Here is a 22,306-nt window from a genome sequence, read left to right as displayed (position 1 = left end):
AAGAGGCGTGCGGCCAAAGTGAAGTTAAACATATCAAAATCCATCTATGAGGGCTGAAGAGGTGTGCGGCCAAAGTGAAGTTAAACATATCAAAATCCATCTATGAGGGCTGAAGAGGTGTGCGGCCAAAGTGAAGTTAAACACATCAAAATCCATCTATGAGGACTGAAAAGGTGTGCGGCCAAAAGGAAGTTAAACATATCAAAATCCATGTATGAGGGTTACTTTGCCCGAGGGAGTTGAATCCTTAGTTTTTTTTGTAATTTGTATTCAACCAACCTATTTTAAATTATTGATTTTTGGTTGCCAGTGACAAATATTTCAAGAATGTTCAGGAACAAATTAGCAATAAATACAAGAGGAAGGGATTGTGTTTGTTATTCATATGATGAAGACATAATCTTTCAATTAGTTTAAGTGAGGTCTGGAGCTTGCATAAGTCAGTAACTGCTAGCTTTATATATAGTTGTCCTTTGTTAATTTATTATAATTGTCATTTTGATTAGTTTCTTTTGTTTCCTATTCTGACATAGGACTTTAATTTCTTTTAAAGTGCGTTTACTGTGCGTATTGCTATGTGTTAGTTTATTCTACATTCGCTAGAGGTATAGGGGTATGATCTCAGGAAACATGTTTAACGCCGCCGCATTCGTGCGCCTGTCTCAATTCATGCGCCTCTTTTCTTCTTAGTCTTGAAGGATTTTAATTTTAGTTCATTGTTATATTTCAGAGTTAAGTATGACGTCTATTATCACTGACCCTTCACTGAACCATCACTAAACCAGTACACTTTTATGTCTAGGGGCCAGCTTAAGCACGCCCGTTCAGCACAACGTTCATTGCGACACCATAAATTAAGTATTCCTTCCATATCATTACTTGAAACTTAAATCAATCATAAAAGGCAAAATATTATCGTCATGCAATCGATAAAAAAGAAAACAAAACGTTTAAAGTTGTATGTGACCGAAGCGCGTTTTCTGGATCTACCTTCATCATGAACGTCAAAAAGGCGAATAATACTATTTGGCCTACTGCGATTTGATCAGTTTTCACTGTAAATTCTAAATGTTGGGCACTGGGGACACCAACTAAAGCTCTGGATTCTTTCTCAAACGCTAACCTTATATTAGAGATTTAAATCAACCTATCTGATGCTTGTTTAAATAAAAAAAAAATTCAATAGATGAACAACCTTCAAATTTCAGGATACTGTTATCCCTTTTGATGTCTGAAAGGTTTTATATATATATAAGACTTCTTCTTTTAATTATTCATTTTCTAATAAAATATGATTTGATATATTTCGTGCTATTCATTCCTAACTAAGAATGATTATAATCAGAGTCGTGTTTACAAGTACCCCTCTTTTCGCCCCTTTTCTATTTTGATATCTTAATCAAAAATTTAAAAATTCAAACTTTCAAAAAGTGAAATAATCAAAACTGTACGTTTGGTATAGTATTTCTAAAGTTTAATCAAATTTCTAAACAATCAAATTTATAAACGATATTTAGAATTTTAATATTTTAATTATTTGGTTAAAATTTCAAAATTTAAAAACTTTACACAATTTGGAATTTTTATGTTTCAAAACTTGATCAAAATTCCAAAAATCTAAAATTTGAAAACTTTTTAAAACTTTGAATTGAAAAGTGTTACACGGACCTTACACGGACCGTTACTCTTAATGTTTATAGCTTTTCTATTGCGCCGTGACATGTATCGGACTAATGGGGTGCTGAACTCTTGGGTGTCGTACCAAGGACAGTACCAATCGGCCTCCAGATTAAAAAAATCCTTAGATAAACACATCACGTCTTGCATAACGTTAACAGTGTGTGGAAAAGAAAACCCAAGATACTTAGTGAAAAAAAATAGTTAATACTAATATTTTTCTGTAAAAGAAAGGAGCTTCACATTGCGTATTACAAATTTGAACATTAGGTTTAAAGATCTTTAAAGTGACTTATAGGTCCAACGGGCAGGGTGTAAATTTATTTAACTACTGTATTCTTATTATGTAATATTATATATACTACACATGTCACTTTAATAAATGATATACTTACTTACTTACTTACTCAATACCCTTTTGTATTGTCTAGTTTGAAAATGACCCCTTAAAAACGTTATATATTTGTGCGTTGGTGTTTAATATATTTTTTGGGGTTTGAGATATTATTTTGAATGGTTCAACACAGGACCAAGTTGAAACTGATTAATCATACACAGTTTTCCGAAAGGTATTTCCGGTAATCGTCACAAGCTGTCAAAAGAAAATATTATCTTTTAAGACTTTATTCGTTCGCTCATCTTAGACTAAGTTTGAAATTGATTTGACGATTATTCTGTGTTTTTTCATCAGGGAACTAACTTGTTACACGTTTAACCTTCACATTATCCTTCTGAGCTTGACGTTGAGGTTAGTAAAAGTTTTGAAATTGAAGTCTACAAATCATCCCACGGCCGGCGTGACTTTTTACCCCAACATACCCTCAAATATCCAAAAGAAGTCGGGATCAGAAACCTGAATTAGCTACTATGCTAACCAGACTAAAGTTGTCTTCACAGTGAGAACATCGAAGAGACGAAAGCAAAACTACAAACAGCATTAAAGGGAAAATTCACGATTTTTTACTTATGGTTTAAATATGTTTATTATGACATAATATATATATTCACAAAGTTTTATCGCTATATGTGCAGTAATAAAGGAGAAATTCAATAATTAATGAAAAAATATCAACTACTTCCTGTAGGTCGTGACGTTTTCTCCTGATTTTTGCATGCCGGGATTTAAAATACAATCATTAAAAGTCTTGGTTTTTAATCATATTTTAACGTAATCGTAAGCGCGCCGATGACTTATGCTTTATCTAATAACCATCCGATAATAAGAAGATAAAACGCACAGACGTTCAATTGTACTCATTCGTGAGATAAATTATCTATGTTAAACGTATATATTCGAATTATTTTTGTAGACAACACAAAAAGTTATAAATTTATTTTTAATAAATGCATTTTCGGACTGATAAGGTGAACAAATTAAAGTACAATAATCTGTAAAGACAATATGTTGGTGTACTATTATTGACCTTTTACTATCTCTGCTATGGCTAGGTTTATACGATGTGTGTATTCACGGTTCTGTGGCAATACTCGTAGATGGCTTGTTGAAAGGTAAATTGTTATTTGCACTTCGGTATTTAACCACGCCTCTAGGGCACACCTTGCCAGGTGTGACTGTCTATTCGGATCAGTGGTAGCATTTAATACACACATTAAAAATACATATTCAAGTTAACGTTGGTGACAAATAAAAATTGGTCGCCGTGGAATTATTTAATTATATTTGGTGCTATTATTTATTTGAATTCAAATAAGTTAATTTACTAAGAAATACACAATTTTCGGTTAAAGACGGGAAACTTAATTCATATGTCAGAATGAAATGATATACAAGTCTTGTCCTTGATTTATGTCTCATAAAAAAGGGGGACTTAGAAATTAGAAATAGCTTTACTAAATCATTTTTATTTGTCTTTATTAGGCGAAGAAATGTACGAGAACACTTACATTTAGACTTTTGAAAGCCATGTATTAATTACATGTAATATATGAAACTATCTGAAGATAACTCTACCGAAGCGGAATATAATATGTACGAATAAAGAAAAAAATATTTTTGTAATGGAATCGAAAAATTACGAATAGATATTCTTTTCAAGTGTGATAAACGTCAACCAAATTTATTCATAATGGGGAACGTCCTTATTAAAATCTGAGACAACTATAATAATCGTCGTCTCCCAACGTATATATCTACTTAAATAACTATTTGATCAACGATGTTTAAAATTAAAAGACAACGAATTTAATGTTATCTTTCCCTATTTTTGAATGTTATTATAAGTCTGTTCAACTTGCAAGAATACCCCTAAAGCGGACAAATATCCGACAAGCAGTTTATTCTTTAAATTGCTGTCATTGAATATCAAGAAAGAAAATAAATCCCGAAATTGATACTCAATAGTTTTCCTAGAAAATATTCACATTCCTTGGGGATTATTAGTGTACGTCGAGTTGCATATATTTTACATGAATGTTGGAACAATTGTGATGATGACGAATTTCGTCCTTTATTCGAGAACAATTTAATTGATATATAAATCTGTGAGTTTACTATGTTCTTAACTTCGATGAACCAAAGCAAGTTATAAATTGACCTGTATTTAAATCAAATTGTTTCTTTTTTTTCTTCTTCTTCTTTTGGTATACAATAGTCTATCGAATTCGTTGATTACATACTGTTGGCATACATGCATGGACTAGTCTATTTACAAAACTTTTACCACAATTTACACAAAATGTATGTTTCTTTCTTATGTTCAATGTATACATGTATACATATTTTAAATTGCGCTACTGACTATAGTTCCGTAACTTTCTACCAGGCGTATGTATACATGAATCTTCGACAAGTGCGCACATTTTTTTAGATCAATAATTCTGGTATGTTCCAATCTGTCCTAAACTATTGACAACGAGTATATATTACATTTTCCCAAATTAACCCTTGGAAAAATATGTAAATAGATTTGTATTTCTTCAATTATTTTTTTTTTGTATTATTTTTTTTTTTATAAATAATATTCTTTACACCAGAAATGTTATTTATAAACAAGCGTATGAGTTCAGTAATGACTAGTATATTATATCACTTTCGGACACGCAAGACAAAAATGTATATTATACATGCACCTGATAGTTCAAAATGGAAAGTTATAAGTAACGGTCGTGTACACTGATCAATACCTACAGAAGTGAAACGATGCATGAACTTGCAAGCCCGCCGGACAGGAAATCGATTGAATACCTGGACGTGTCACCTTAAACCCCTTCCAATACCTTTGGGAGTAATACCTTTAGCCATGCTGGTGATCAGATAAGGGAAGATCCGAATTTATTTAAATAAAGTTTATTATGAACGAATTAGATTTTCGAAAACAATTTCCACGGAACACTTATTTATCATTTTATGATTTGAACTTTGACTTTTTAACTAATTACAATATTATCAGTTTAAAAATAACAGACTATATGGTTATTTAAAAATATAAGACCATTTTCCGTATCAAGTTAGTCAGTCAGATAAAACAACCGTACGATTGACAAGATATCGACACGCAATTAGGACTACATCGTTTACTGTAGTTTTGTTCCTTTGTGGTTTATTGACATATCGGGATTTTTCATCGGAGAAGGTGACAAGATGGCGGAGAGTAGAGAACTGATACTCAAAATTTAAAATCGATGGTGATCTCTTATTTAGCGGAATAAAACTTTAATATCTATAAATTTGAGCATTTTTATACAGAATGGACATAATATCAATTTTTGATTTTTTTGCGAAGTTTCCCTTTAACAATCTGATTAAGGTTCATCATAAGGAATTGAAAAATATGGCCGTGTTTACACCTCAAAAATTACTATGAGTACAGAAAAACTGGTACATACAGGAAAGTTTTAAGGCATGGCAGGAACTAGATATATAAAAGTTATACAAGGTCTACGTTTCAGAAAATAAAAAACTTACCAGTTTTTTCAGTCTGCAGAAGATAGCAAAATAAACAACACCCAAGTTTCATTCTGCTGTTCCTGAAAGTATCTGAACCAGTGCATACCTTTTAAAAGCACAGAGAGGAAACTAGATTGAGCAAATGCACAAAAGAGAAACCCTGCCTATTGAGGAGGGTGGTAATGCCTTCTACCGTCAGGCGTCAAACGTTCATTCTCAGCTACCGTTATAATTATCGTCAAATCGGTTAAAATTTTACTGTGAATCGTCAAAATATCCTTATCGTGATTCGTCAGAGGTCTCAAATAATCATTGTAACTGTCATTATGGCCATGTATGGGTAACCAGTGTGAGTAACAATTTAACGTGATTCGTCAAATTCAGACGATTTTTTAATCGTCTAAGACATTGTAAGAGAAAGTGTACATTACATCATGCACCAAAAATTACCATTAACATTATTTGGCAGGAATTTTTACCGTTATTCATCATGAAGATACCCCAATTACCACCCTCATTGCATTGAGACCATGTCTGTTTGACTAAAATCATGTTTTGAACATGCTGAAATAAAGTGACATTCTGAAAACATACATGTAAACATGGTACAAAAAAATGTATGTAAATAGGTTTTCTTTTTGTGAATTATCTTAGTTTTGAAGAAATGAATATGAACATAGTCATAATGATCAAAAGACTTAATTAGTCTAATTAAGTGATTACTCTGTAAAAGCATGAAAAGAGAGATAAAAGATTCCAAATGGCTAGTGTATTGTTCAAAAGCAAAAAAAAGGGGGGTCCATTTGCAACAGCATAGTCATGATCATGGGGATAGTGTATTGCACAAAAGCAAAAATTTAAATATAAATTCTAATCCTATAACCAATTCTTAATTCTTTGACTACAGTTATTCTGTGTCAGAAACTCATTTATATGTGTCAAATATTTAATTACAATTGAATCCCAATTCAGACCTGTATCACATGTATTAAGTGCAAATATTGTGGCCATATTTGTCCCAACTGTTCAGGGTTGGACCTCTGTGTTCATATCCAGCTGTGCTAAGCTAATCAATTTATTTTAGCTTAAAATCTTCAGTTTTTACTCCTACATATATCAACATGACCAAGCTAACCTAGTAGTTGAACTACTTTAAACCAACATATAACAGTAATACGAGGCAGGCATTACCTGTGAAAGGGGACAAAGTCTGTAGGAATTTTTTTTTTTTAATTCAAACATACTTTAATTTTAAAACGGGAATACCCTAACGTTTCAGACTTTGGTTCTGTTGTTAGGGATTTTACTTGTGACGTGACTTTTTCTTGATCATGTTGATTTCTTTCACTTTTTTGCACAAAAATAGTGAAAAAATGCCAAAAAAGTAAAATAATTACATTTTATGCCAACATTTTGGCCAAAGTCATGTTAGTTTCACCAGGAAATCCTTCAAAACGCTAGTTTGGAGTTTGGGCCAAAAATGTCCCTTACTGATCCTTCTTCTTTAGCATGTTTAGCCGGTGGAGATTCCTGTTGTAAGCCCTTGTTCGTAATCCCTAAAACAGAAATAAACAAAACTTCCTGTCTATCCATAAAGGTATGTTGCTTCATCATCATGATCATGTTCATGGTGCTTCTGAATTTTTCTTTTTTTTTTCTTTTAATGAATTAAATACATGAAATAGATCTACATTCAAGGTAATGAAAGTCTGTAATGACTGGTTTGTGGGCATGCTGATCTGATTTTTCTGCGCACAACTGTTTACTTTATAATAATAACTTTCCCCAGAGCAGATATAAAAAAAATACAAATTGATGAAACAAAGAACAGTATTATAGCTACAATGTAACTACATATTTATTTAGTAAACCGGAAATAATTAATATTTTTATATTTTTCCAGAAAGAGAAGAGAGAATGGAAGATGAAGATTTGATCTATGATCAGACATTATTACTGAGGAAGGAAACAAAACCATCAGGATATTCAAAATGGTGTCAGAAGTTTACTAAAACAATATGTCTTTCCTTAGCTTTCTTCACTCTAGTAAGACATTTATTTTAAATGTTATACATTGTGTGTGTCACACTAAATATAGAATAAGTATAATAATAATATATTAAGGTAATTGACCCCAAGTCTGATATTAATGTATTATAATACAGAGACCATGCTTCATGTATCTGTATTAATCATGATAAATAGTTGAACAATTCAATGTATCCATAGTAAATGTACATGATGTAGTAAACCTCATGTAGATGTGTAGTAAAGGTGGTGCTGTGATTTTTTCTGAAAATGATCTTTATCAAATTCTATGGTGTGACTTTGAAAATACTGGAGGAAAAACTTTCTTGTTGGCTATATACAAATGATATAAAACACTGAAAATTAGAAGATTTACACAAATTTTTAAAATTGATTTATAAAATGATAAAATAATTGGAGTTATTGCCCTTTAATTGTTACTTTTCTTAACTTGGTCACAATCATCATTGGAGTATTTTCTTTGAAAAATATATATATATTGGATGACCCTGCCTTCCAACCAAGATGGCCAACATCTTAACTTAGGAAGTGAATATAACTGTGCAATCTCATTGGTTTAATTCATCTGGTTACCTGTTTATTTATACTAGTTATATATATAATTACCAGTAACCAGAAAAATGTGACCAATGGGATTGCACATTTATATTCACTTCCTAAGTTAACCGGAAGTTTAGTCCTTACAAATTCAATGGTCTGGAAAAAGGTCAATAATTCTCATCTCAAGTGTGTTATTCTGTTTGAGGGGTATTCTCAAGGTACGTGAAAAATGTTTCATTGTAAAGATAAGTCAATTACCGAAAGACTGGTGTACTTTTATTCGTGAACAAGTCGAGGGAAATTAAAAAAATATTGGTTGAAGCGAACAGATTGAAAATTTCCGTTAGCTACCTTGTGTTTTTTTTGTATTGGTATGGATAGTTAACCCCACATTGACAGAAACAAGTGCCTGTGCTAATTAGTAAATGTACTAAACATGTGTTTTTTACTTAGAATAAAAGAGTGAAATTTTTGTTTGCTGCTTTATAATGTACTTATACTTTTACACTAGAGTCACTCCCCTTGGACCACACATATACTTTGATACTTGTGTGGTATTGATTTTGGTTAAGTATTCAGAATGTTTTGCTTCAATATACCTGTTGTCTATCTAAGGACTTGTTAAATAAGTTATTGCCAACTTATCATTTTTTTCATTTTTGCCTATTATCTGCTGCATCTGCAGGTAAATTAAATTGACCTATAGGTTGCACTTTGTAAATACAGCTGTTTCTGAAAACACGCCTCTTTTGGGGAGAAATTGAATATTCATAGAAAATTAATTTTGTTTACACACTGGTTCCTAGTTATGCTCTCTGTGTTCCATATCGCAGAGACAGAACTTGGGAATGTTACCAGTAAATAAACATGTGCATATTGTTTACATTGAAATCTGTGGTAACCTTTCATTCGAGGTAGGGGTAGTTAAGAAAATTAGTGTAAGTTTAAACTCTTGAGAAGTTTAGGAAATATAAACATTGAAAATATGCCGCACAGCCCTGTATTTTGACCTTTGAAAAAAATTGTGGTGCAAATGAACTTTCAATTCTAGGATAAGATTTTTTTGAAAACTTCATAGTAAAAGTGGTACAGTTTTAGCCGTAAAAGGAGTTCCTATGGGAAATTGTATATATTGTCAATATTTACAGAAATACAACCTATAATGGTTTACATTTTGTAAATTGTTAATTTGATGGAGAGTTGTTTCATTGATCCTCATACCACATCTTCAATGATAGAAAACACAGAAAATTAGGAGTGCAAAAATGATTAGCAAGACAAGGTCTACAAATAAGTGTGCATGATTCATTGACTCCTAGTTAACATGGTTAAAGTTATTGTCCTTATAGGTCATGTAGGTTGTGCTTTGTAAATACAGCTATTTCACTAACCACCTCTCTTTTGGGGAGATATACATGTACAATGTATATTATTCATAGATTAATTGTTTTGTTTACATACTGGTTCCCAGATATGACCTCTTATAATGATTCATCTCATTGATATAACTTGGGAAATTATAAATAAACAAATAAACCTGCAGCCTTGAATTCTGAGGGAGACCAAAAACGTGAAGGTACAGAGTACATGTTTACTTAACCCTTAGTTATGCCACACAGACCTATATTTTTACTTTGATAAAAAACAGAAGTGTATATGTTCCGGACCATATAAGTATTTGAGCCATACGCGTATGGTCATGATCATATGGGTATATACTCATATGGTCAGGGTAATTAACACTCTGTTACAGTTTACTTTAAATACGTCTCAACTCTTCATATATGGTATGACTGTTCATTAAAAAGACGCTATCATATAGGTAATTTTATATTAATTTATATAATCGTAACAAAAAGATTAGCTTTTATTTACTTGTCAAAACTATAATAAACACATTTTATACCAATGGTCATTGCCGATGGTCATTACCGATGGTTATGGCCGATTTGTTATAACAAGCTTAAGTGAATGGCAATATGTCGACTCAAAAAAATATTTCAAAAAATTTCTTAGTGAACTGTTACACTAGAAGTCAATTGAAAGTAACACATTTTATTGAAGTTGTTTTGTGAACATGGTGTATTGCAGTCGTAATACGATATTTGAGATCTAGAGCTTCTTAAAACATCGTAGATATATCGGAATGGCCCAAGACCTCGGTATCACTGTACGCAGCTGCAAAAAGGCTAACTTTTCTTTCACAAACAAAAGATGTAAATGAAAAGGATCTTGCACAACAAGGACTAGTAAATGCAAAAAAGCTATGATACCTTGTGGAAGTAACTGTCACCGCAAGTCTACATGCAAGAATGTAATTAGCGATGAAAGCTAACTAAGGCATCAGTATTCAATTTTTACGTAGTCTTTGAATTATGAAATTAAGACATTTCATGTAACCATCATTGCTTTTTTAGATAATTTTTGTATTGATGCGTTTATAATGTAATGTGAAAAAAATACCTATATGGTCCAAATACTCATATGGTCCGGTCCGTTAATAACCAAACGAGTATTATACTCATATGGTCCGACCATACGCGTACGGTCGGACCATACGCGTATGGTCGGACCATATGAGTATACGCATATGGTCATGACCATACGCGTATGGTCCAAATACTCATATGGTCCGGAACATATATGAAGTTTTCATTCTAGGTTATATTTTTTTTTTAAACTTCATAGTAAAAGTAGTACAGTTTTAGCTGTAAACATGGTAAAAGGAGTTCCTCTGGGAAATTGCATGGTCTATATTTACAGAAATGCAACCTTTCTGGCTATTTTTCCCATTTATTTTTTTTTGCGTTTTTGCATTATTTCTTTAAAGTTATAATAGATATAGAAACTTATATATGCAGCAAAAACAAGATCTACAATTAAGACAATATAGAGGAAATGGTCCAACAACTCCTAATTGGAGTTATTGCCCTTTAATGACTATTTTTACCTATTTTTTGTGTCTTGCAATGCCTTATACATATATTTATGATAAACAATATAAATTGATAAATTAAAGCGCTAAATACATGAAATAAAAGCAGTTCAGAAATGTAAAATCTACAAAAGTCAAAGTTTGCTGATATATAGTAGACAGTCACTCTTAATAAGAATACACCACCTTCTAAAATGTGTTTTGAGCAAATTTTATAAAAAATAAAAAGAAACTAAACTAGAAACAAAAAAATCACCAGAATACAAGATCAACAAAAGAGAGATTTGTGTGATGAATTCTATTTTTATCTTCAATGTTGGAGTGTGTCCTTTGTTGATGCACTTTATTCATAGACTTAGTACACAAAAGGTAGGTTAGCCACACAGGCTTTACAATGCTGTTTTTTTTTTAATAGTTTTTTTTAATTGAACAAGCATATGGAAAACATCTGCATCTGGGACTTGACACTTCTTGTAGTATCCAGCAATAACTATTAAAAAATATGTCAATTTTCTGAAGTTAATATAAAAAAGAATATGTGGTATGATTGCCAATGAGACAACTAAGGTTACATTATCATAGAAAGATTCACAAATGGTGTAAATGGGGTTTCCTTTAGCAAATCATGAACAGGGAGTATATTTGTTGCTTGCAGTATTTTTTATACGACCGCAAATTTTGAAAAAAATTTCGTCGTATATTGCTATCACGTTGGCGTCGGCGTCGTCGTCGTCGTCCGTCGTCCGAATACTTTTAGTTTTCGCACTCTAACTTTAGTAAAAGTGAATGGAAATCTATGAAATTTTAACACAAGGTTTATGACCACAAAAGGAAGGTTGGTATTGATTTTGGGAGTTTTGGTCCCAACATTTTAGGAATTAGGGGCCAAAAAGGGCCCAAATAAGCATTTTCTTGGTTTTCGCACTATAACTTTAGTTTAAGTTAATAGAAATCTATGAAATTTTGACACAAGGTTTATGACCACAAAAGAACGGTTGGGATTGATTTTGGGAGTTTTGGTCTCAACAGTTTAGGAATTAGGGGCCAAAAAAGGGCCCAAATAAGCATTATTCTTGGTTTTCGCACAATAACATTAGTTTAAGTAAATAGAAATCAATGAAATTTAAACACAATGTTAATGACTACAAAAGGAAGGTTGGTATTGATTTTGGGAGTTTAGGTCCCAACAGTTTAGGAATTAGGGGCCAAAAAGGGACCCAAATAAGCATTTTTCTTGGTTTTCGCACCATAACGTTAGTATAAGTAAATAGAAATCTATGAAATTTAAACACAAGGTTTATGACCATAAAAGAAAGGTTGGGTTTGATTTTGGGAGTTTTGGTCCCAACATAATAAGGGGCCCAAAGGGTCCAAAATTAAACTTTTGTTTGATTTCAACAAAATTGAATAATTGGGGTTCTTTGATATGCTGAATCTAACTGTCATGACTGTGTATGTAGATTCTTAACTTTTGGTCCCGTTTTCAAATTGGTCTACATTAAGGTCCAAAGGGTCCAAAATTAAACTTAGTTTGATTTTGACAAAAAATGAATCAGTTAGGTTCTTTGATATGCTGAATCTAAAAATGTACTTAGATTCTTGATTATTGGCCAAGTTTTCAAGTTGGTCCAAATCGGGGTCCAAAATTAAACTTTGTTTGATTTCATCAAAAATTGAATAAATGGGGTTCTTTGATATACCAAATCTAACTGTGTATGTAGATTCTTCATTTTTGGTCCTGTTTTCAAATTGGTCTACACTAAAGTCCAAAGGGTCCAAAATTAAACTTTTAGTCTGATTTTAACAAAAATTGAAATCTTGAAGTTCTTTGATATGCTGAATTCAAAAATGTACTTAGATTTTTTATTATGGGCCCAGTTTTCAAGTTGGTCCAAATCAGGATCTAAAATTATTATATTAAGTATTGTGCAATAGCAAGTCTTTTTAATTGCACAGTATTGCGCAATGGCAAGAAATATCTAATTGCACAATATTGTGAAATATCAAAAAAAAATTTAATTAGAGTTATCTTTCTTTGTCCAGAATAGTAAGCAAGAAATATCTAATTGCAAAATATTGTGCAATAGCAAGATTTTTTTTTAATTGGAGTTATCTTTCTTTGTCCAGAATCAACTTAAATCTTTGTTATATACAATATACAATGTATATATATTCACTTTTTACTACCAACTGATAAATTAAAATAATCTTTACCATTCAGTGATAACAAGCAGTTTTTTTACATCTTAATATTTTATGATGTATTTAAATGAGTAGTTATTGTTGCAAACTCCATTAGAAATTTTAATTGAGATTAGTTTTGGAATAAGGGAAAGGGGGATGTGATTAAAAAAATTGGGTTCAATTTTTCTCATTTGAAATTTCATAAATAAAAAAGAAAATTTCTTCAAACATTTTTTTGAGAGGATTAATATTCAACAGCATAGTGAATTGCTCTAAGAGAAACAAAAATTTTAAGTTCATTAGAACACATTCATTCTGTGTCAGAAACCTATGCTGTGTCAACTATTTAATCACAATCCAAATTTAGAGCTGAATCCAGCTTGAATGTTGTGTCCATACTTGCCCTAACCGTTCAGGGTTCAACCTCTGCGGTCGTATAAAGCTACGCCCTGCGGAGCATCTGGTTATTAATTGTACATTTAATCCATTTTACTTTGTATTTGTAGGGATTATGCATTGCAATACCAGGACCAACATTACTGGATCTGGGAGACAAAATAAACACGGACACCACTCATATGGCACTGATATTCTCTGCCAGGTCTGTTGGATACTTACTCGGAGCACTCATTGGTGGTTTCCTGTTTGATATCCTTGACAAACAGCTGTTGCTAACCGCAACCTTGTTTGTTGCTGCAGTGGCCACCTTGATAATACCGTGGTCAGTGACATTAATGGTACTGGCAGTCATGTTTTCTTTACAAGGAGTGGCTATGGGGGTGCTGGACACAGGTAATCTTTGATGTACAATATTTATTATCAAGAAGTGCTTATATGGTGGGGCTGGAAACAGGTAATCTTTGATGTAGAAAATTTATTATCAAATAGAACAAACATTGATGTTGGTTTTTATGATCCATTATACCATGCTTATTACCACAAAATACAGATCAAGTTTGAATTTTGGTAGCGTCACTCCAACCTCTTTAGAGTTATGCCCATTCAAAATGAAAAAATTACAAAATATTTAGTTTCTGTCCTCTACTAAATGTTATGAAACTTGTACACTTGTTCACAGCACATGGCTAAGTTTGTGACTTACTACAAACACAAGACTAAGGTTGTAACTTGTACACAATGGCTTAGGTTGTAACTTGTACACAACACATGGCTAAGTTTGTGACTTGTTCACAACACATGGATAAGGTTGTAACTTGTTCACAACACATGGCTAAGTTTGTAACTTGTTCACAACACATGGCTAAGATTGTAATTTGTACACAACACATGGATAAGTTTGTGACTTACTAAAAACACATGGCTAAGGTTGTTATTTGTTCACAATACATGGCTAAGGTTGTACATGTAACTTGTACACAACACATGGCTAAGTTTGTGACTTACTAAAACACATTGTTAATGTTGTAACTTGTACACAACACATGGCTAAGTTTTTGACTTACTAAAACACATTGTTAATGTTGTAACTTGTACACAACACATGGCTAAGTTTGTGACTTACTAAAAACACATGATTAAGGATGTAACTTGTTCACAACACATGGCTAAGATAGTAACTTTTAAATGATTGTAATTTGATAATGACAAGGGATTCTTTGAAGAGATAAATGTCTGCAGATTAAATGATTTTCATTAATGTAACAACTAGTGTTGTCAAATCGTACACTTTTGCCTAACCGGTTACTCGGATAATCGTTCGACCGATTAACCGGTTAACCGGTAGTTTGAGTTGGTGCTGGAAAGCTTTATCAATAGTACCCTACACATGTGGTATGAGTGTCAATTTGACAACCTTTCATCCAAGTCATAAATTTACGCTTTTAGAATTGAAGTTTGTCGTCTTTGTTATAAGGCTTGTGTGTGAGGATTCCTGTCGAAGTTTGACTTTAAATAATCAACTACACCGTATCAACTATAGCGTTTGTACCAACTTCAGATTGAAAATAGAAAAACCTTCTTGATCTCGTAGAATTGAATATGTCTGAAACTGATTATTCTTTTCTTTTCACTTGTTGACTCCGAAAATAATGTGGAGTGTTTCAATTAAAATGATTCATTATAAAAAAGAAGATGATTACCAATGAGACAATTCACCACAAAGAGATTGAAATGACACAGAAATTCACAACTATAGGTCACCGTTTCTATATTTTGATTGCATGTTACTCGTACTATCACGTATACATTGAGTACATTCACATTGGTTTGCATTATACAATTTTTATACGGCCGCAAAATTTGAAAAAATTTTCGTCTTATATTGCTATCACGTTGGCGTCGTCGTCTGCGTCGTCGTCGTCGTCTGCGTCGTTGTCGTCGTCCGAATACTTTTAGTTTTCGCACTCTAACTTTAGTAAAAGGTAATAGAAATATATGAAATTTTAACACAAGGTTTATGACCACAATAGGAAGGTTGGGATTGATTTTGGGAGCTTTGGTCCCAACATTTTAGGAATTAGGGGCCAAAAAGGGCCCAATTAAGCATTTTCTTGGTTTTCGCACTATAACTTTAGTTTAAGTTAATAGAAATCTATGAAATTTTGACATATGGTTAATGAGCACAAAAGAAAGGTTGGGATTGATTTTGGGAGTTTTGGTTCCAACAGTTTAGGAACTAGGGGCCAAAAAAGGGCCCAAATAAGCATTATTCTCGGTTTTCGCACCATAACTTTAGTTTAAGTAAATAGAAATCAATGAAATTTAAACACAAGGTTTATGACCACAAAAGGAAGGTTGGTATTGATTTTGGGAGTTTTGGTCCCAACAGTTTAGGAATAAGGGGCCAAAAAGGGACCCAAATAAGCATTATTCTTGGTTTTCTTACCATAACTTTAGTATAAGTAAATAGAAATCTATGAAATTTAAACACAAGGTTTATGATCATAAAGGAAGGTTGGTATTGATTTTGGGAGTTTTGGTCCCAACAGTTTAGGAATAAGGGGCCCAAAGGGTCCAAAATTAAACTTTGTTTGATTTCATCAAGAATTGAATAATTGGGGTTCTTTGATATGCTGAATCTAACTGTGTATGTAGATTCTTAATTTTTGGTCCCGTTCTCCAATTGGTCTACATAAGGTCCAAAGGGTCCAAAATTAAACTTAGTTTGATTTTGACAAAAATTGAATCCTTGGGGTTCTTTGATATACTGAATCTAAAAATGTAATTAGATTTTTTATTTTTGGCCCAGTTTTCAAGTTGGTCCAAATCGGGGTCCAAAATCAAACTTTGTTTGATTTCATCAAAAATTGAATAAATGGGGTTCTTTGATATGCCAAATCTAACTGTGTATGTAGATTCTTAATTTTTGGTCCTGTTTTCAAATTGGTCTACATTAAAGTCCAAAGGGTCCAAAATTAAACTTAGTTTGATTGTAACAAAAATTGAATTCTTGCGATTCTTTGATATACTGAATCCAAACATGTACTTAGATTTTTGATTATGGGCCCAGTTTTCAATTTGGTCCAAATCAGGATCCAAAATTATTATATTAAGTATTGTGCAATAGCAAGAAATTTTCCATTGCACAGTATTGAGCAATAGCAAAAAATCTTCAATTGCACAGTATTGTGCAATAGCAAGTCTTTTCAATTGCACAGTATTGCGCATTAGCAAGAAATATCTAATTGCACAATATTGTGTAATAGCAGCAATTTTTTTTTAATTAGAGTTATCTTTCTTTGTCCAGAATAGTAAGCAAGAAATATCTAATTGCACAATATTGTGAAATAGCAAGAATTTTTTTTAATTGGAGTTATCTATCTTTGTCCAGAAACAACTTAAATCTTTTTTATATACAATATACAATGTATATTCACTTTTTACTAACATGTTATAAATTAAAACAAACTTTACCATTCAGTGATAACAAGCAGTTTTTTACATCTTAATATTTTATGATGTATTTAAATGAGTGGTTATTGTTGCAACCTCCATTAGAAATTTAAATTGAGATCAGTTTTGGAATAAGGGAAAGTGGGATGTGAAAAAAAAAATTGGGTGGGGTGGTTCAATTTTTCTCATTTGAAATTTCAAAAATAAAAAGAAAATTTCTTCAATAAAATTGAGAATGGAAATGGGGAATGTGTCATAGAGACAACAACCCGACCAAATAAAAAAACAACAGCAGAAGGTCACCAACAGGTCTCCAATGCAGCGAGAAATTCCCGCACCTGGAGGCGTCCTTCAGCTGTCAAAAAACATTTTTTTGAGAGGTTTAATATTCAACAGCATAGTGAATTGCTCTAAGAGAAAACAAAAATTTTAAGTTCATTAGAACACATTCATTCTGTGTCAGAAACCTATGTTGTGTCAACTATTTAATCACAATCCAAATTTATAGCTGGATTCAGCTTGAATGTTGTGTCTATACTTGCCCCAACCGTTCAGGGTTCAACCTCTGCGGTCGTATAAAGCTGCGCCCTGCAGAGCATCTGGTTTAGTTAGCATTTCATTAAAAGTAAGACTAAGCCTTGCGAGACGGAGGTTGTACATTTATGTGTAGGTTTACACACTATTAGATCAGAAACGAAGTAATGAAGTAAATCTTAAAATTTAATAGCATTACTGATTTAGAGTTACTGTTAAAAAAAACAAATATACTAATTATGTTTCTTTAAGATCCTGCCCCGAGCTAAGAGACAAGTTCTAATTAATTAATTAATTGTATGTGTATAGGATTAACAGTAGCAATCAATTTACTGGACAATTGATCTGTCAAATTAATTACCAAGACGACAATTTTTAAATAAAACTCATACAATTTTATATAAAATCTGTCAAAATTGAAAAAAGTCCGGTTAACCGGTTAACGATTTTGGTATTTAGTATTCTGTCGCTCGACCGATTAACCGGTTAACCGTTGACAACACTAGTAACAACACACTAATCATAGATATTTTTAAACTCCATTTTGTTGGTGAATTTGATGTACATTTACAAAGGCATACCCAAGTTATATTGCAAAAAATAAGAAGATGTGGTAAGATTGCCAATCAGACATAAATCCACTAGAAACTAAATTATATAGAAATACAAACATGACAAAGATGTGCTATTTATGTCAATAAGACAAGTATTCACTAAGGGCCAAATAACTTAGACATTTTGGAAGCAATCTTTTTATGGTTATTTCTTTCTTGAGATAAAGATGAGATAACTTATATTCTAAATGTTTATTTGGAAAGGTTTCTTGCAACCGTTATTGACATTCTGGAGTATGAAGCTTTTTACTTGTGAGTTCTGACTGACAAAATATTGACATTTGAAAGCCATCTGAATCTACTTCCAAATTTTATTAATATGCTGATATGTAACCATTCATTTAACATGTTTTATTAATATGCTGATATGTAACCATTCATTTAACATGTATTAGTATCATTACTTATTTTAGATTTGTTTTTATTGTTTTGCAGGAGGGAATGTATTCTGTGTACGACTTTGGGGAGTTAAAAGTCCACCGTACATGCAGGCATTACACTTTGCCTTTGGTATAGGAGCATTCATTGCTCCACTGATAGCCCAACCATTTCTGTCAAACTCCACATCTAATAGTCTTCTTAATGGAAATGTACCTGTAATAACAAATACTAGCCTGTTAATAAACTATCATAATGACTCTGATAGTGGGCGAGGTAAGAGAGATTCACCATTCACTAATCAGACATTGGATGAGAACATGACAGACAATTTAAATGTGAGTCTGGGAAATTTAACAACAATGATAACAATAACAACAACTGTCAAACCAAATGTTGTAAAAAAACCTTCAATCACAGATGGAAGTTTATTACATGATAAACATAGGGATGGAAGTCAAATTAGACAGCATTTAGACAACAATAAGCCATTAGAGGATGGAACAGTAAAACCAGCATTGTCTACACTGAAAGTTCCTTTACAAAATAAAACAGAGAGTAAAAGATTGGAGAATAATGGAACAGAGCAGCTGATGAATGACAATAATGGTACTATGTTTCATAATGAAAGTCTCAATACTAACGGCTCTTCATTGTCCAATACAACAACCACCACCAAGACACCCAGGTCCACTACTACAACAACCACCACCAAGACACCCACCACAACTACACCAACCACAACTACACCCACCACAACCACACCAACCACAACCACCCCCACCACAACTACAACCACACCAACCTCGAAGATAACCATAACTACAACACCCACCACAACAACAACTACAACCACACCAACAACCACGACAACAACTAAACCCACCACCAAGACAACCATGCCCACCAAAACAACAAGACTTCCTACAACTAAGGGAAAACTTTTACCAGCTCTAACAAAAAATCCAAAGACAATCACAACTTCCATGAAGACTTCTAAACCAACAACAGTGTCCAGTTTGATAGAGGACCATACAGAATTTAATGAATCATTAACAACAACTAGTCACAAACCACAAACAGTTGGTGATTTTGTCAGTTCTATGATAGATTCTGTCAAAAACATGTCTCGTATACAGTTTGCATACACTATAATAGCTCTGTTGTTATTTCTAAGCTCAACACTTTTTCTGGTTTTATATTGCTTCACCAAACGCAGGAGGGACCATGAAGAAATGGACGATTTAAATGAAATCTCAATGCATACAGAGAACACTTGCATTCGTTTAGTGACATTAATGTTTTCATTTGTTTTCTTTTTGTGTTACGTTGGCATGGAAACAACATTTGGAGGTTTGGTCATGACTTTTGCTGTAGAATTTGCTCATTGGACAAAGTCCCAAGGTGCTATAGTGACTTCTATATTTTGGGGATCCCTTGCAATGGGGAGAGGATTCGCTATATTTATATCAAACTGCTGTAAGCCTCAAACAATGCTGATAGTTGATCTTATATTTATGATGATTGGTGCTTTGATTTTAGCGTTTGGAGTTGAGAAGCTGAATATCCTATTGTGGCTAGGAACTATATTCCTAGGAATCGGACTTTCATCCATATTTCCAACCAGTGTCACATGGATTGAACAATATTTCAAAATAACTGGTAAATCTACCGCAGTGTTTGTAACAGGCTCAGCCATTGGTCAAATGACATTACCAGTGGCAACTGGGTATTTATACCAAACTTATGACAAGCAGTACTTAATGTATATTATTTTGTGCTTGAGTGTTTTGACAGTCATACTATATATTATAATGCAGTGTTTAGCCAGTAAAGCAAGTAAGACTGTGTCCAGTGGATTCTTACGTTTAGATGATTTAGATATGGACACTCCAGCATACAGTTCTACAGATGAAGCTTCCAGTCGTAAATTCATGCCAGTACACAATGGGTATGATTTGTTAATGCAAGATGCAGACGACGAATTGTAGCAGTATAGAAATACTAATGTAAAGTAGTAATTAACCATTGTTAAAGCAGGATACAGACATTGTAGCATTATTGTATAGAACTACTAGACTAAGTGTAGTAATTCTTCCTTTCCTCTGTCTCTTTAAGTTGGATATGTATAAACACATGATAAATGATGCATAGTGGCTTGTTTGGAGCTACAATATTTTCACAGATGTGTTTAAGTTTTTTAAGGATACATTTACAAATTGAGATTATTTTTTCTTAAATTGGGAAACCTTGAAAGTTTTTTTTTTTTATATTTGCAAACAGTTCAAATCTCTGTTCTTTACAAATATTTGATATTCCAAAGTTTTGAGTACATAGTTATTGTAGTCATTTGCTCCTCTATAATTTACAAATGGTTAAGCTCAGTCAATTTCTAATTACATTAAAGTTCCTTAGTTTGAGACTCACTATATAATGTAGCATTATATAGTGAGTCTCAAACTAAGGACCATGATTAAGAAAAAGTTTTTTAATTTAAATTTTATTGCTATATGATGCTTGCTCTTTTTTTTTATATATAAGAACCAGTGTTTTTCCTACATAGTTAGTGCAATTGTATCTATACAGGTTGCACTATAATAAACCATTCAATTATTTAGCTGGGTAGGTAGGGTAACTGGAACCCCACATATATTTTTATTTGGCCCAAGAGGAAAAAAAATAATTCTGGAACTATAAATGAATATAGAAAACATAAACTGAAAATACTGTTATCATGGTTATAGTTTAATTGTATTCTCAGTTATGAATTCAACTATATAGACACAAAGAATAGGGTGGAATAGAATATTTTATTCACCAAATAAGGGCCTTTATAGCATACAAACAATATAATACATTTTGTAATAAATAATAACGTATATATAACATATACGAAATGGAGCATTGCCAGGACGCAACAGATTACATTGAAAAAAATACCATTTATTTTTTTATGCCAAATGTGATGCTATCCAAAATTTCTGGGGAGAACACTGATGCTATATAAAGGTTTATTGACCCAGTTGTTAGTGAAAGTAGAATAGAAATAGTGTGATTGTTATTCCAGAGCATTTGAACCATCAGATAAATGATTACTATGCTAGATCTAATTAAAAACAAATATCACATCAAAACAAATACATATTCATTAAATATATACCCTTATTACAAATTTCTAGTTTGAAATGTATATTAATATTTAATGTAGTATTTTGAAATCCACCAGAACAAACGTAAACTATCTGTGATTTTTTGTTGTACATGATTGTGATGTTTATGATGATTAGTTATAGTACATAAGATATACATAAACTATAATATATTTGTGTGAGCCTGTATGACATCAATCCATTGTATTCCCACCTTACCTACCTCCCCACTTAGCTAGGACCAGTTAGGTTACATATTCTGGGAATCTGTTGATCAGCACAACTAAACTTTTCCATATCTATTTTGTCATCACTCTTTATATGAGTAAATATCTAAGTAACATTATTTGTATTTATCATGCATTAAGCTACCAAGTTAATAAAAGCATAGAAATGTCAGAACAAGACCTCTGTGCTGCTTCATGACCAAAATGATTTGAGGGTTAACTGTAACAAAACTGACATATTGTTAGTGTACGTATCAAAT

At 32.3% G+C, this 22,306-nt stretch overlaps 1 protein-coding gene across 2 annotated transcripts in view; it reads left to right on the top strand.

The window, feature by feature from the left end:
• Window positions 1-21,996, top strand: part of LOC143084057 (sodium-dependent glucose transporter 1A-like) — a 37,176-nt gene extending 15,180 nt beyond the window's left edge. Inside the window, exons 1-4 of one of the 2 annotated variants that reach the window (XM_076260473.1) lie at window positions 2,237-2,425; window positions 7,488-7,630; window positions 13,799-14,084; window positions 18,728-21,996. In XM_076260473.1, coding sequence (XP_076116588.1) covers window positions 7,502-7,630; window positions 13,799-14,084; window positions 18,728-20,661 — 2,349 coding nt within the window. In that variant the 5' untranslated portion in view covers window positions 2,237-2,425; window positions 7,488-7,501 and the 3' untranslated portion in view covers window positions 20,662-21,996. Of the gene's footprint in view, window positions 1-2,236; window positions 2,426-7,487; window positions 7,631-13,798; window positions 14,085-18,727 lie in introns of those variants that run through there. The other variant, XM_076260474.1, reaches the window with a different exon arrangement.
• The last annotated feature ends 310 nt before the right edge of the window (window positions 21,997-22,306 follow it).

The sequence above is a fragment of the Mytilus galloprovincialis genome, chromosome 7 (assembly GCF_965363235.1).
Source record: "Mytilus galloprovincialis chromosome 7, xbMytGall1.hap1.1, whole genome shotgun sequence".
Classification (NCBI taxonomy): Eukaryota; Metazoa; Mollusca; class Bivalvia; order Mytilida; family Mytilidae; genus Mytilus; species Mytilus galloprovincialis.
Note: the sequence above shows the minus strand (reverse complement) of the source record. Positions and strands in the feature narration are given on the sequence as shown.